A 15,103-nucleotide genomic window follows, 5' to 3' on the forward strand; every position below is an offset into this window, starting at 1 on the left:
GCGAAATGTAAAAAGTGCTAAGTTTCAGCCCAGTCGTTTGAGCTGTGCGTTTAGGGTTGCCAGGTCGCCAAACCTAATAGCCGGACAGACCAGCTAGTTTGGCCGGACATTTGGGTAGAAAGGCCGGACACACCCTACATTATTGAGGATTTTGTGTCTTAGTATTAATAGGTACGACAAAAAAATTGTATGTAAAATGAAGCTTTTTTTATTATTGTCATAAATCTTGTTGTCAGCCGGCACTGCCGCCTGCGGGAGCGACCGACAGTCGACTCGCCTGCGCTCAGCCACGCTCGTTTGCGAAATGTAAAAAGCCTAACAAAAGCCGGACAAGCCGGACACCGTTTATTTTGGCCGGACACGCAATCAAAAAGCCTACCTATGTCCGGCTTTATCCGGACGCCTGGCAACCCTATGTGCATTGATAGATAGAGTCAGTCAGTCTGCTTTTCCTTTTATATATTTAGAAGTAGGTATAGATATAGATTTACGATCCAATAATTTTAATATGCTAATAAATTCCTATTGTGTAATACCAGTTAATTGTTTTAATTAAGCGCAAAATTGAATACCAATCTAGTTATTATGTTGTGGAACATAATAAATTTTAATATTTTAATTTTTTAAAGAATGTTGTAAGATTTTTTAATTTTTTAAGAATATTATGCAAGATACAATGAATATCTGCCTTCCATCAAGTAGGTACACAAACAATATATCGTTCTAAACAGGCATGCAGGTTTCCCTCACACGCTGTTTTCCTTCATAACTCCGAATAATTAAGGGGGGTATGTAGTTGAAATTCCACGGACACTGAGAAAGTTTCAAGGCGAACGTTCCATAAAATTTTCATAGATGGCGCTGTGTACTGCACCCACTATAAACGAAAAATAATACCTATATCTATATGATTTAGCCAGAATGTCAGCATTTTTGTTGCCAACTATGCCAGCATGCTCTGGTACCTAGCATAGAACCACCCGGTATTGGGCCAGGGTATCACTGCAGTTTTCAACCAGTCTTGAGTTAACAACCTCAGAGGACAGAGCTGAAAGAGCTGCCTGGCTGTCCGTATGTTTTATTGACGTTGTTGTTTTGCAGGATGTTTTACGTACAAATTATTATAGCGTATACCTTCGCTCGGAAATTATTTTTCGTTTTTAGTGGGTGCAGTAAACAGCGCCATCTATGAAAATTTTACGGAACGTTCGCCCTGAAACTTCCTCCTTACGAAGCGACATGCATCCTCGTTTCTCCGGAATCAGTTTACCCTCCACTTTTAATATGGGTACGGCTCTCTTAAGTCAAAAGTGAATAGGCACCTTCTAGACAAGTTCGCTACATTTTAGAATTACTTGCCAGTAGGTCTAGTTGTAGCCAAGTGGTTGCCTATTTTAAAAAAGGTGCGTGCCCGGGATCGAACGACACCTTAGCTATCATCGCTTTTATACGTATAAAAGATTGAATAGTAAATATAATTTTCTCTTGTCACCAGGCAAAGCGGGAGATGTACGATGTGAAGAAGCAGAGGCTGTGTTTGGCACAGGATGAATACAAGCACCTGAACAACGCGCTGTCTACCCTCGCCGCGTCTCGGACTAGCTGTGAGTAACTTCCTTCCTTCTAGAACTTCCTTTTTGTCTTTAAAGGTCAGGTCAAGTGGCGGTACATCAAAAGGTTTTGGCGAGCTACTTAGCGGGGCGCGTGGTCAGACTAGCGTTGTTTATTTCGACTGTTACTTATGGACTGTGCCGACGACGACGCGACGAACGTTTAGAATGTTAATGGAGTGGAACGAGGAAATAATTATAGAATTTTTAGATATTTTTTAATTTGAACATTATCAGTACCCTTATTATAAATGCAAAAGTGTGTTTGTTTGCTGGTTTGTTGGTTTGCATGCATCTGCCACCAAATTTTTTTTTTGTGATGGATATTTTATAACCATACTAGCTAATGCCCGAGACTTCGTCCGCGTGGAATTAGTTTTTGTAAAATTCCCGTGGGAACACTTTGATTTTCCGGGATAAAAAGTAGCCCATGTCACTCTCCAAGTCTTTATCTATACCCATTCAAAAACCGGCCAAGTGCGAGTCAGGCGCGCGCAATGAGGGTTCCGTACTACAGTCGTATTTTTTCGACATTTTGCACGATAATTCAAACACTATGATGCATAAAAATAAATAAAAATCTGTTTTAGAATGTACAGGTGAAGACCTTTAATATGATAACCCACTTGATATAGTCACTCACTTCGAAAGTTGAAAATACTAATTATTAGTTCATGACCACAATTTAATTTTTTTTGTGTGATCTAACCCTAAATTCACGGTTTTCAGATTTTTCCCCAAATGTCAGCTATAAGATCTACCTACCTGCCAAATTTCATGATTCTAGGTCAACGATAAGTACCCTGTAGGTTTCTTGACGGACAGACAGACAGACAGACAACAATGTGATCCTATAAGGGTTCCGTTTTTCCTTTTGAGGTACGGAACCCTAAAAATTACGTCAATCCGTTGCACACACCGTTGCGACTTGATTGAAGGACAAACCAGCAAACCAACAAATAAACACAATTTCGCATTTAAGTATAATAAGGGTACGGATGTAGATGCTAGATGGTATTAGTATTAGTATAGTATTGCATAATATAATAGAATTGAGAACCTGACAAGTAGAGGAATCCAAGGTAGAAATTCTAAATGAAAGCATTGTGCAAGGGAAGCTACGAATAGGTCTGACTCGTGAATCGCTCTCTTTCTGAACATAATTTTCAATAGCCCGCTCGGCTGCATTCAATACTGCATACAATTCTATACAGTGGAATACAATCGAATATAGAACTATTCAAGCTATTCTAAAGGTGAGTTGTATGACTTAGTTTTACTGGCAAGCCGGTTCAATACCGTGACTTTATCTAGGTGTTCATCATGTTTTTCATTTATTGAAGTGAAAATTTCTTTAGGCGCGTTGGGCGATTTTGGGATGCGTAAACACATCAAGGTCGCGTCATCGACATGCTAATCTATAAATATATAAAAGGGAAAGGTGACTGACTGACTGACTGACTGACTGATTCTTTTTCCTTCCATGACATACTTAACATTCTTCTAGTGAATATTTTAAAAAGATATGAGGTTGGAACTTAAAAGTTTGTAAAGGAAGTTTTGTCTATCTTTTTTTACACAGTATGCTCGTCGACGACATCCGTGACTACGACATCAACAACGTCACGTCATGACCCGGAGTTGCTGCGCTCTGAGGTGACGCAGGCGCGCGGAAGGGTTGCCCAACTCAGGAAGGAGCTACGACAGGCGAGAGCTGAGGTTGCGAGCGCAAGACGAGGAGTTGATACTCTTGTTGAGTGAGTACACTTTAATATAGCAAGTTGAAGTGCAATGGTGACATCGATGACGTCACGTCATGACCCCGGAGTTACAGCATTCTGAGGTGACGGTAAGGGTTGCCCAACTTAGAAAGGAGCTACGGCAGGCGAGATCTGAGGTTGCGAGCGCAAGACTAGGAGTTGATACTCTTGTTGAGGGAAAGCTGAAATGTAGTGGTGGACTAAGAGTAGGTGGAGGGAGCGATCCGCCTCGGACGGGTGTTAATATAGGTACGAAAGTATCAAATAAGTTGTAGTCCAAGAGTGAATAGGCATCTTCTAGAAAAGCGCGCTTAAGGCTGCATCAATACTTGCCAGCAGGTCTGATTGCAGCAAAGCGTTACTTTATATTATAAATTTTAAAAAAAATCGTGGAAGAAGTCGCGGGCATCATCTAGTTGTATATAACCAATCGTAAAATGATTATTATGTTATATCGTAGATCGTTCGACATACAATTACTAAGAGGTAAAGTCCATAACTCTTTATAACTGCAGAAATTGCTTTTACGTCATCTGTCATGATCTCAGCAGCATGGAATGCAAAAGCCATGTATTATAGCAGCACGGATCGGGAAATTCGAGTCGTGTACGGGCCGTTCCGATTTCTACATGTAGATCGGTGATTTATATGTCTTAGGTCAATGGGTCAATTATGATTGATGATGACGAGATGTCTGATTTTATTTCTCTTGTTCATTGTGTACAGTTATCGATAGACCGATACCGATACTGATAGAAAGGCTTCATGTATGCGTTTTGTTTCAGAGTCGAACAAAAGTTGAGCGCCAACCAGGGATGTTACAACATCACCGAAGCTCAGGCGATAATGACTGAGCTGAAGAACATCCAGAAATCTCTTACGTCAGGGGAAAAAGAGAGAGCAGACCTCATGCAATCGCTAGCCAAGCTAAAAGATGACTTAACAAGGCTCCAATTAGCAGACGCTTCTCCCGACCTTTCAACGTTAAGTTTGCCCCAAGAAAAACTAAGCACTGCCTCCCAAACGGATCTTTGCGCGGACTTAGTCCCGATCGGAACTAGATTAGCAGAAATGGCGCGGGTTCGCCTTCAATATGACGACGCTAGGAAAAGAATACAACAAATTCAGCAACAATTAGCCGATTTAGAAGACAAAGTCCAACCGGGCCAAGCGGAATCAGACAAAGATCGACTTTTACTATTCCAAGAAAAGGAGCAACTTTTAAGGGAACTAAGGAGTAAAACTCCAAGAACGAGATCGAAACAGGAGATGAGCGATATACAATCCGAATGCAAGAGATTAGAGCAGGACTTGAAAAATGCATTTGAAATGTCCAATAAGTGTATAGCAGATAGATTGAGGCTACATGAAGAGAAGCAACTTTTGTTGCAGCAGTTAAAGGATGCTTTAACATCTATGACGACGTTAGAAGGGCAATTAAAGACGTTGTCAGCCTCTACTTTGTCCGTATCGAGTAGTTCGAGCTTAGGGTCCCTTTCTACCGCGAGTAGTAAAGGATCTTTGAGCTCGGGTATAAGCTTTACTGATATCTACGGCGGGCCGCAGATAGCCAGTACGTTTCAAGCGGACAAACCTATTGATATGGTGGATCTACATAGACGAGTCGAAAGGTAAGAATAATTTTTCTGTCTTACTACCTTGCATTTTGATTTCAATTGTATCATCATCATCATCACCATGAGCACCCATTGCTGGCTCACTACAGAGCATTGGTCTCCTCTCAGAGTGAGAAGGGTTTTGGCCATAGTCTACCACGCTGGTCAAGTGCGGATTGGCAGACTTCACACACCTTTTGAGAACATTATGGAGAACGCTCATGCATGCAGGTTTCCTCACATTGTTTTCCTTCACCGTTAAAGCAAGTGATATTTAATTTTTATAACGCACATAACTCTGAAAAGTTAGAGGTGCGTGCCCGGGACCGAACCCTGAACCTCGAGTAGGACTTAGGAGGCGGATGTCTTAACCACTAGGCTATCACAGCTTTGTACAGTTGTAGTCAATTGTATAGTTGTAATCATTTAGAATCACCAAACTATGAAGAAATACTTACAAGCTTAATAAAAATAGGTCATGCAGAAATGAAGTACGTACGTACCTATTGGCGTATATTTGCAAATGTTCTTCCTGTACGATAAAAGTTCGTTGAATTCTGTTGCTAAATTCAAGTTTATTTTTAGTAATCTTAATCTCTGATAATGCTAACATTCCATTCTTAATCTGTGGGCTTGCAATCTATAATTAGTTATGGTACAATTTGCGTAAACATCGACCATAATAATTTCATAAGAGCCTCCTTTTTTGTCGTACTTCTTAAGGAGCTAGATATTATTTATTTTCCTTTTCATGAGTGGACTAAATTTAAAGAATTCTACTTGCCAGACTTAAAAATAAATGAATAGCGAGCAAACGAGCAGGCCGGTCTCCTTGATGTTAAGTGATTACCGCCGCCCATGGTAATTTGTTGGTCCGCCGCGGCTTGAATAGCCCCATGCTGTAATCTAATGGGAACGGGGGTCGAAGTGCACCAGGCACCCAGGTGGTGAGGGTGAAATTGCTTGTGGTTGCGTGCGGTGCGGTTGTAGAAAAAGGAGGGTCGTAGAAATAGACTGTGTATATTATACTTGTTTTATAAAGACCTGAATTTTTTCATATCTGTTGTAGTTTTTACTTGATCTTATTACCAGTTTTATTTTGTTCATAAACATTTTGTGTCCTGCAGGTTACTTCGTGGAGCAAGTTTCAACGCGGAAAGCGCAACACCCGGTACAAGCAGTTCTCCTTCCCAGCCTTCTCTATCACCGAGAAGCAGTCTATCGTCCTCTAGTCCACCACCTCCCCCGCCTTCTTATAGTCAGGTATGTTCAACTTATTTGCTTAAAATCTTCATCATTTTCTACTTAAACCTTATCTTATTTAAGATTATTATCATAATCATTTCCTTAAATCTTTCATTTTATACTTAAACCTCATCATAATTATCATCCATGTCATATTAACCTTTTTATTTATATCCATACCATAGATTAAATGATCCATACTCTATAATTTCACGAGAATATAAAAAAAAACTGGAGAATAGTTAGTGACCAGTTGGATACTTTTATACTGATCAGTCACTGTTTTTGACTGCAATCTAACTTTACCAGTGGGTCGATTTCGTAAAACTTGCACCAATCATTATTACAATCTCAATTGTTGTAATTGGCTGAATTTGTGCGATTCTTGTTGCAACAATGCATTATAGCCAATAGTGAGCGAGCGTCAACCAATCAGAGGTGAATGCGATTCTGACATTGTAGCTGCCATTCTACCGCAATCGAGCAGCTGATGGTTACCAACGATGAAGTTTTTGTGCTTTCACAGAAGAGTTGGTATAGCGTGAATACAACAGATTCTTTATAAGTGAATTATTTTTACTTGCAGGTGGAAAGGCAAAGGCGACAGCAACGGGAACTAGAAGAAAAGCTCGCAGAAATGAGGATAGGTGTCGCGACAGGGTTGAACGAAGTCACTGGACTTGCAACCAGTAAGTCAACTCTACATACAATCTGCTATTATCCTCTCTAATGCATAAACGTAGCATCACCTAGATACATCGGACATTCTGAGGAAGCTACTCTAATTCCAGTCAGAAAAGTGCTGCTGTACCTGGCCGCAGACTTAGTATCATACATCTACTGACGGTGAAGAAGGGCATTTTCTAATAATGGTATTTTTATTTCAGTTCCCGTACAACTGCAAGGCCCCGGTCGGCCGTGCGAGCCCCTTTCCCCAATTTCGGAGACGCCGCCCCCACCGCTCTCACCAAGAACTCCCTCATCTAGTGGTAAGAAAAATTTTGCTATTGCTGAAAATCTTCACAAAAAAAATTGTGATCTGAACGCTTTTTTGGTCTCCTGATGCCAATCATGCCAAAAAATAACACAGTTTTTAAATATAACAGAAACACTGATCATCATCACTATCAGAAATCTTTTCAGACTCACAGAAACACTGATCGTCAAAAATAAATAAAAAATAGATTTTATACTTTGACGTAATTTTTTTTACACCTTTATTACCAATTATCTCCCAAAGCCACCATGATCCAAACATCATAGTCGCTGATCGTTCCTACCTGTGTAAGGGACAATATATACAGATAAACTTTCAGCTTTTATAAAGTAACTAGCTAATGCTCGCGACTTCGTCCGCGTGGATTACAGAAATTTCAAACCCCTGTTTCACCCCTTTAGGGGTTGAATTTTCAAAAATCCTTTCTTAGCGGATGCCTACGTCATAATAGCTATCTGCATGCCAAATTTTAAGCCCGATCCGTCCAGTAGTTTGAGCTGTGCGTTGATAGATCAGTCAGTCAGTCAGTCAGTCAGTCAGTCGGTCAGTCAGTCAGTCACCTTTTCCTTTTATATATATAGAAGAAGATAAAGGTCTTGCACGCACTGGCTGATATGCTGTCCATGCGCATTGTCACTCCAGCTTTGCAAGCCGCTGAGCTTTATCGGTTATTCTGGTTCTCTTTCAGATCTCCTTATTCTAGACTCAGGATTAGGTATTTTATGTTTAGAAATACTCATTTATTAATAACACCTAATATTTTCGTAGGTACAAACACTAGATCGGTGTCGGCAGCAGTAAGCGATGAGTCGGTGGCGGGTGACTCTGGAGTGTTCGAGGCCGCGCAAGCCGGGGATGCCTCCAACGCCGGTAAATATATCAACTGACTCAATTCCTTACGTGCTTACCACTGTCTCGGGGACATAATTGACGTATCAAATCCAATAGCCATGCGTCTCAACATCATTGTAAACCAATACCAGAGCATAAGGCTCTGGGCGTCTTCAGAAATATGTTCCTCCTAATCGCATCGAGTTGAGTTCAACATGAAATTAATCCTTTACGTAGTGAAATAAGATGAGATGAAAGAATGAATGAAATATAAGTACACCAAAAAAGAAATGCAAATATGCCAAATAAAATAGGTACAATTGATGGCCTTATCACTTTGAAGAGATTTTCTACCAGGCAACCAAGTTGAGAAGGATTTAATGAATTTAGATGATATATTTTATACCAAAACCAGGACCAGATTTCCCTGTATTTTATCGATGTGTGATATCTGATAAAAGTACATTATGTTTCAGTTAGGGAAAACTTTATAAGCTTATAAAAAATTATTATGTAACTTTATTATTTTTATATTTTAACTGAATCCTTTTCAAACAATAATTTTGGTTTGTAAGTGTAGATCATAACAAAGTTTTCGTTGTTGCAGTGAACAGTGCCCAAATTGAGATCAAATTGCGCTATTGTTCCGACGAGAGCGCGTTAGAGATTGGCATCCTCAGGGCGCGCAACCTTCACGCCTTGTACATCGATATGGAGACTGAAGTGTATGTATTTTATTGTCATCGTCATCATCCTCATCATCAAATATTTTGTCTCATATAATTACAAATCTTATTCAAATCATACTAAAAATGTTTTAAAAAAAAACAACAAAAAAATAAAATTTACTTCTGTTAATTTTTTTTTTATTGTTGTTTCTACAACAATAAATAAAATAAGGTTGGGGTGGCTGTCAATCTGCATTGGACCAGCGTGGCAGACTATAGCCTTAACGCTTCTCACTTTGAGAGGAGACCCGGCTCAGTAGTGGGCCGGTGATGGATTGATCATGATATAAGGGTGTTCTGCAAGGTAGTATATTAGGTCCTCCGTGTTTCCTAATATACATTAATGAAGTAACATAACATAAACTTAAATATTTTGTAAAGAAAAAATTACATGCTTTGTTTATTAATTATCCAGTTGACACACATTTGACTACAAGATTTGATATCTACAATCAAAAAAATAAGTACTGTTGGCGTCAGGAAAACAACTCAGAATTTGAGTTTATTTTGTGGTACGAAGTAAAACGGGGGCGCAAGTCCCGGCTTACCATTCGCCTTTCACGCTACGGAAAGTGTAATAAGTAATACGTACGTATGCGTAGATAAATCCCCTCCATTATAGTGCAGAGCTCATTTTACCTGTCGCCAATTGTACTTATTTTAACTTTTTCGACTTTTCTTGTTTCGTTTCTATACCAAATCTTTGTTCCACTTTCCAGGGCAGTCCGTGGGGCCCTAGTAGTGGGTGGAGGTGGAGGTGTCGCCTTCAGTACAACGGCTCTGGCGTGGCGCGGCGCCACTCTATTGTGGAGAAAGAATCAAAGGGCTTCGTTAGGTCCAAGGGCTCTCAGAGCCGCTACCTTGCAGCTGAATCTGGCTGCCGGAGCTGAGTGTTTGGTAAGTTAACAAGATTTTCTTTGTTTTACTTATCTTTCTTAATCATCATCATCATTTCAGCCGTGAGCGTTCACACGCTGGACATAGGTCTTTACTTATTTTTCACGCTATAGGCTAATATTGATCTACGCCGATTTAACACTAGTTAATTCATGATTTTATTAATGATTATTATAAGTATTCCAACTTAATATTTTAAATCGAATCATTATTTACAAGTTTGTGATCAACCGTCATGTTTTTGAGTAATTTTATATTTTCTGTTATTTTCTTCTAAATTAATAATGCTAGTGTCCATTAATATTTTTTCTGTAAGTTTACTTAACTATACTATGATGACAACTAGCCAAATTCGAGTATTCGGTTGCAAAGCCTAGAGTGCCATGTGGACAAGACTAGGCGAGAGCGATTATTATCTGACAACTCCCAGAATTTTGTTTCTACCAAAAAACTTATCAAAATTCTTACGATTTTTTAAATTCTTTCTCAGGGTTGTGCGCAAGTTAGTTTGGCGGATTTTGACCCGGAGAATGTGTCCCAGAAATGGTACAATGTGCTGAGCTTCAGAAGTATGAGGAGGGACGAGAGTTCTGATGAATCTACTGTCATATCTTCGCAGACGTCTACTCTCACTAGGAATAGAGGTTAGTAGAGAATTTTTATGGTGTAATTTAAAAAGCTTTAATAGTTTATGTGAAAAACAGAAGATTTTAAAAAAATTAAAAAGAGTAGCAAACTGCAGATTTTTTGCTGACTCTTCTCATTAGAATCTGCTGTATTCCGAACCAGTGGTAGAGTCTCAGAAGAATAGAATAGAATATTTTTTTATTCAAATAAACTTTTACAAGTGCTTTTGAATCGTCAAAATAATTTACTATTTACCACAAAATGCATAAGAGGCACTGGTTGTCTTACATATTGAAGAAAGATTTAGAATTTGAAAGGTGACAGACTAAGTTGGGAGAAATAGGTATCATACGCACAGTACGCGGCAGAAAATAATGTACATCGACTTTTAGAAAGAGACAGCAGATTTGTAGAGCATTGTGTCTATCGTTGAGACCGACAAAACGTCATAATATGTATGAGTGACAGAGACAACGCTCTACAAAGCCGAAATGTCATTCTAAAGGCCGTTGTAGATAATATGTCTTTTAGGATTTCATAAATTAAAAAAATTGCTTATTAATAATAAAATATTTTGTTACCAGGTCCTGAGAGTATGACGAGTGCGGAATGCAACGTAGACTGTGTAGACAATTCAGCTTCTGAAGACGAGGAGTCTAGAGAACCGCTAAATCAGGTAAAAGTTACGATTTGTCTCTTGTGTGTGAAATGTGCTTATTCACTTCTGATATTAAGAGGGCTCAGGACGGTGCTTTCTTCATACAAACGTAGGAGGGTAATTACTACATCATTTGATACTATACGCTCAAAACTAAGTATTATATCGATTTATCTCGTCATTATCTAGGTTTATTGATATATACAACTTTGAAAAAAAAAATGATTTTAAAGTTACGAGCCTCAAAATATTCCTATTTTATCACTAAATTTATGCCAACTTTGGGCGTAAATAAATAAGATTAGGGGTATAAAATTTCTAAAACAATTTAACATTGGTCATGGTTTATTTATTCATTAGTTGAAATAACTATACTTTGTACACATAAATTCAGTAGTTTTTTTTCTCAAAAATACTTTTCCTAAACCCTTATGACAATCATCGTGTCTCTCACCTATCTCATACAATATCAAGTGAAAAGCAAACACTTTAGCCACGTGCGCTGCCAATTTCGGTCGAGCGTACTGCGTCACTTTAAGCTTTGAATCGCAAGCAAATTCAAAATGCGAAAGTATATTTGTTTGTTGGTTTGTCCTTCAATCACGTCGCGAAGGAGCAACGGATCGACGTGAATTTTTGCATGGGTATAGTTTAAAGACCTGCAGAGTGACATAGGCTACTTTATATTCCGGAAAATCAAAAAGTTCCCACGGTATTTATGAAAACCGAAATCTTCCGACTTTGAAGATTGTTCTAAAATTGTAACCTTAACTTTTTCTAACAGATAGTAGAAGAGGACTCATTCGAAGACTACATTCCTGAAGAGGACATACCGTTAGAAGACGAGTACTTACACCCCCCCACCGCGGAAAAAGAGACCAACACCGAATGTAACTTCTGCCCAGAAGGGAGACAACTGCATAGAAGGTATGAAAACACTTTTTTTTAATTTATAGACTAGCGCTTGGCTGCAATCAGACCTGGTGGCAAGTGATGATGCAGCCTAAGGTGGAGTGTGCTTGCCTAGAAGATGCCTATTCACTCTCGACTTGAAGGTACCCATATTATAATTGGAGGGGGAAACTGATGCTGGAAGAGGGGGGGAAGAGGAAGCAACTTCGTACGTATCCGTGGAATCCTGGACATAGAGTTGTCTGAACTGAAAATAATAATAAAAACTTCTCATTAAACTGCAAAGATAAATAATGTACAAAAAGTGTAAATTTTTTTTTCATTGTGTCTAAATAAATGTAACTTTGCTTTGCTTCAAAAAAAAATTTCTTAATCCTAAAAGGACATTGTCTGTATATCTATGATGTTAGTCATCTTTACCTGTCACGGACTATAGATTGCTTATACTTACTTATCTATGCCAGCAATGATTACAAACATTTCTAAATGTTTTGGGTACGAACTACGCTAAGGCTGAGATCTATAGAGCGCACTTGCGACTTGGCTCAGACTTAAAATTGAGTTAAAATGAGACAGATTTATATGAGAGATATCTTTCTCTGTCTCAAGTCTAAGCAAAGTCAGAGTCTATAGATCTCACCTTTAGTCTTCGGCGAACTAGATTTTGTTCTCCCGATATTTAATAATCTGAGAAGCCTCGTTAAACTATGTCACCACATAAAAAACACAGGTTTTTTTAAAAGACCAATAATTTTTCCAAAACCTGATTGAGGAATCGGCATACCCCAAAAATTATAGAAAAAAGTTTCAAATGTTTGAGTACGAACATACGATAGGTCTTCAGCAAACCAAACTTTGTTCTCCAGATACTTAATGAGGCGAGAAGCCGACGGCCAGCCTTATGAGGACATGGCCATAGCGAAATAGATACATACCGTCCAATATACATATCTGTACATATTGTAATGTAGGTATGTCCATTGTCCACGGCTGTATGTGCTATGTACCTTCACTGGACTGTGTGTTGTTCGCTTTATTTTGAGACGTGTGTGCACAATTACTAATACAATTTAGGAGTTTTTATAACACGATTCAGTAAAGGGCCAACTTAACAGTTAAGAAAGTCAAATGGACAGTGTTTGAATTGAACACATTCCATTACCTAAATTGATATGTTTAAAAGTAATGCTATCCCTTTCAGCACGAAACATTGAGATAAGGATAGCATTATTTTTAAACCTGACAAACTTAGTGATTATATTTTCTTTGGACCTAACAATTTAGTTCAGAGCTTACCTACAACAAAATGCCTCCACGGAAAACCAAGTAGAGCGTTGAAATTGCAATAATAAGCAATGCCATAACTATTGATTCTTGAAATTTTAGTGAAATTATTAAAAGTAGACCAGAATAAACGAAATAAAAAGTTATAGGGAATATAATTGGTAATAATATATTAGTGGTAGTTAGGAAAACAGATAAGTTCTATAAGTTCTTAAATATGGATTGCCTATGGAAAAGATTACTTTAGTAAGTAATAAGGTCGCCTTTGTTTTTTAAGTGTATCCTCTATTCTTACTCTAGTGATTTTTTAATGATAAAGTTGTTTAAATTAATAAATAATTGTATCTAATTATAAACATAACAAAATTAAGGAAAGATCTTTTTGAGATGCATGAAGCAAACAAGAGTGTTGCATGGCATGACCACATTTTGAATTTTGAATGATTATTATTTTAATTTGCAAAACTACAATAAACAACAATAATAAACTAAACGACTGCATGGTTTTACTTGATGTTGTAAGTTATGCATTTGGTATAGGTAACTCAGCAAATTTCCCAATAAAACTTGAATTTTTGAAATTTAAAATATAAATTCTCGAAATTTTAAAGATCGATGGTGAAGAAATACACCCAAAAAATAAATTTGCCTGTTTTTTTAAAAAATAGTACCTACTTTTGTATTGTTATAATATTATGCTAATTGAATTTGTATTTGTTCATAGGAAAAGTCAACAAGTTAGCTCAAACTCCGAAGAGTCGTTAGCGACTATAAAACGATCTCAGACGTTCTCACCGCAACCTCAGAGCATCGGCAAAGGGCAATACATTTGCAGGTAAACCTTCATTTTTATTTTCAAAATGTACTGATTACAAAATGTATTAAACTTTAGTGTAGGCGTATCTGGTCTGCCCCCCAACTGTGTAAGAATAACCATATCATCGCTATCGCAATTCTCAAGAAATTCTGCCCTTTGAATGGCTGTGAAAAAATGTAAACAGCGAATCAACCAATCAAAGGGCAGAATTTCTTGACGATTGCTATAGCGATGAAATGGTTATTCTTATACAATCGGGGGCTTGTCTGGTGGAAGGCTTTAGACCAATTACCACCCTAGCAAAGCCGTGTCACCAAGCGACGATGCCGCGTAGGTATCTATCAGGGGTATGGGTTTTATGAACACTTTCACGTTAACTTTCTTCTTCTTAATCTTAGACTGGAACGTCACTTACCACCAGTTGAGATTGCAGTCAAGGGCTAACTAGTATCGGATAATTTTCTGGTACTATGCGGCAGAAAGTAATGTACCTCGACCTTTAGAAGGAGATAGCAGATTTGTAGTGATGTCTCTGTCGTTGAGACCGACAAAACGTCATATAGGTATGAGTGACAGAGACAACGCTCTACAAAGCCGAAATGTCATTCTGAAGGCCGCTGTACATTACTTTCGGCCGCGCACTGTAAAATGTGGGTTGTATGAAATCCCTGTTTTGCTTGTTTCAGACTAAATCGTTCGGAGTCTGATTCCTCGATGGCGCAGTACGCGAGACGGGTGACGTTACAGCCTCCACCTGTGGGCATTCCCTTCGATAGGAGTGTTCGAGAGAGGAGGTCTTTAAGGTAAGCACCGTTTTCAATAGTTCCTTGATAATTGATGCTGATGATTTCGCCTGTTTGCGACTACTACGTACCTACCTATAACGTGTTATTTCAAAAAACTTGATTTTTGAGAAAAAAGATTTGCAATGGGTGTACCTAAATTAGTTTCTATCGAGTTTATAGAAGGATGGTGTGCACTATGTGATACGCCTAAACCATATATTTACGCTAAATTTATGGGTAGAAGGGTATTATCCATAGATTAAGGGTTCTTCACTATGGTATTATCCTATTTATCATAGATTATAGCTTTATTCATAACGAATCCATAGACATAAG

The 15,103-nt window shown here is 38.3% G+C and overlaps 1 protein-coding gene across 4 annotated transcripts in view; it reads left to right on the plus strand.

Moving 5' to 3' along the window:
* kibra (WW and C2 domain containing protein kibra) overlaps positions 1-15,103 on the plus strand; it is a 113,860-nt gene that overhangs the window by 89,992 nt on the left and 8,765 nt on the right. For 2 of the 4 annotated variants that reach the window (XM_034980499.2, XM_069506170.1), the window contains 14 exons: positions 1,496-1,604; positions 3,193-3,367; positions 4,156-5,001; positions 6,114-6,249; positions 6,818-6,920; positions 7,119-7,220; positions 7,997-8,098; positions 8,667-8,784; positions 9,507-9,684; positions 10,175-10,328; positions 10,896-10,987; positions 11,754-11,896; positions 13,890-14,000; positions 14,669-14,785. In XM_034980499.2, the coding sequence (XP_034836390.1) occupies positions 1,496-1,604; positions 3,193-3,367; positions 4,156-5,001; positions 6,114-6,249; positions 6,818-6,920; positions 7,119-7,220; positions 7,997-8,098; positions 8,667-8,784; positions 9,507-9,684; positions 10,175-10,328; positions 10,896-10,987; positions 11,754-11,896; positions 13,890-14,000; positions 14,669-14,785 (2,486 nt within the window). Of the gene's footprint in view, positions 1-1,495; positions 1,605-3,192; positions 3,368-4,155; positions 5,002-6,113; positions 6,250-6,817; positions 6,921-7,118; positions 7,221-7,996; positions 8,099-8,666; positions 8,785-9,506; positions 9,685-10,174; positions 10,329-10,895; positions 10,988-11,753; positions 11,897-12,747; positions 12,853-13,889; positions 14,001-14,668; positions 14,786-15,103 lie in introns of those variants that run through there. The other 2 variants (XR_011238048.1, XM_069506171.1) reach the window with 2 other exon arrangements.

Source organism: Maniola hyperantus, chromosome 22, assembly GCF_902806685.2.
Source record: "Maniola hyperantus chromosome 22, iAphHyp1.2, whole genome shotgun sequence".
NCBI classification, from domain to species: Eukaryota; Metazoa; Arthropoda; class Insecta; order Lepidoptera; family Nymphalidae; genus Maniola; species Maniola hyperantus.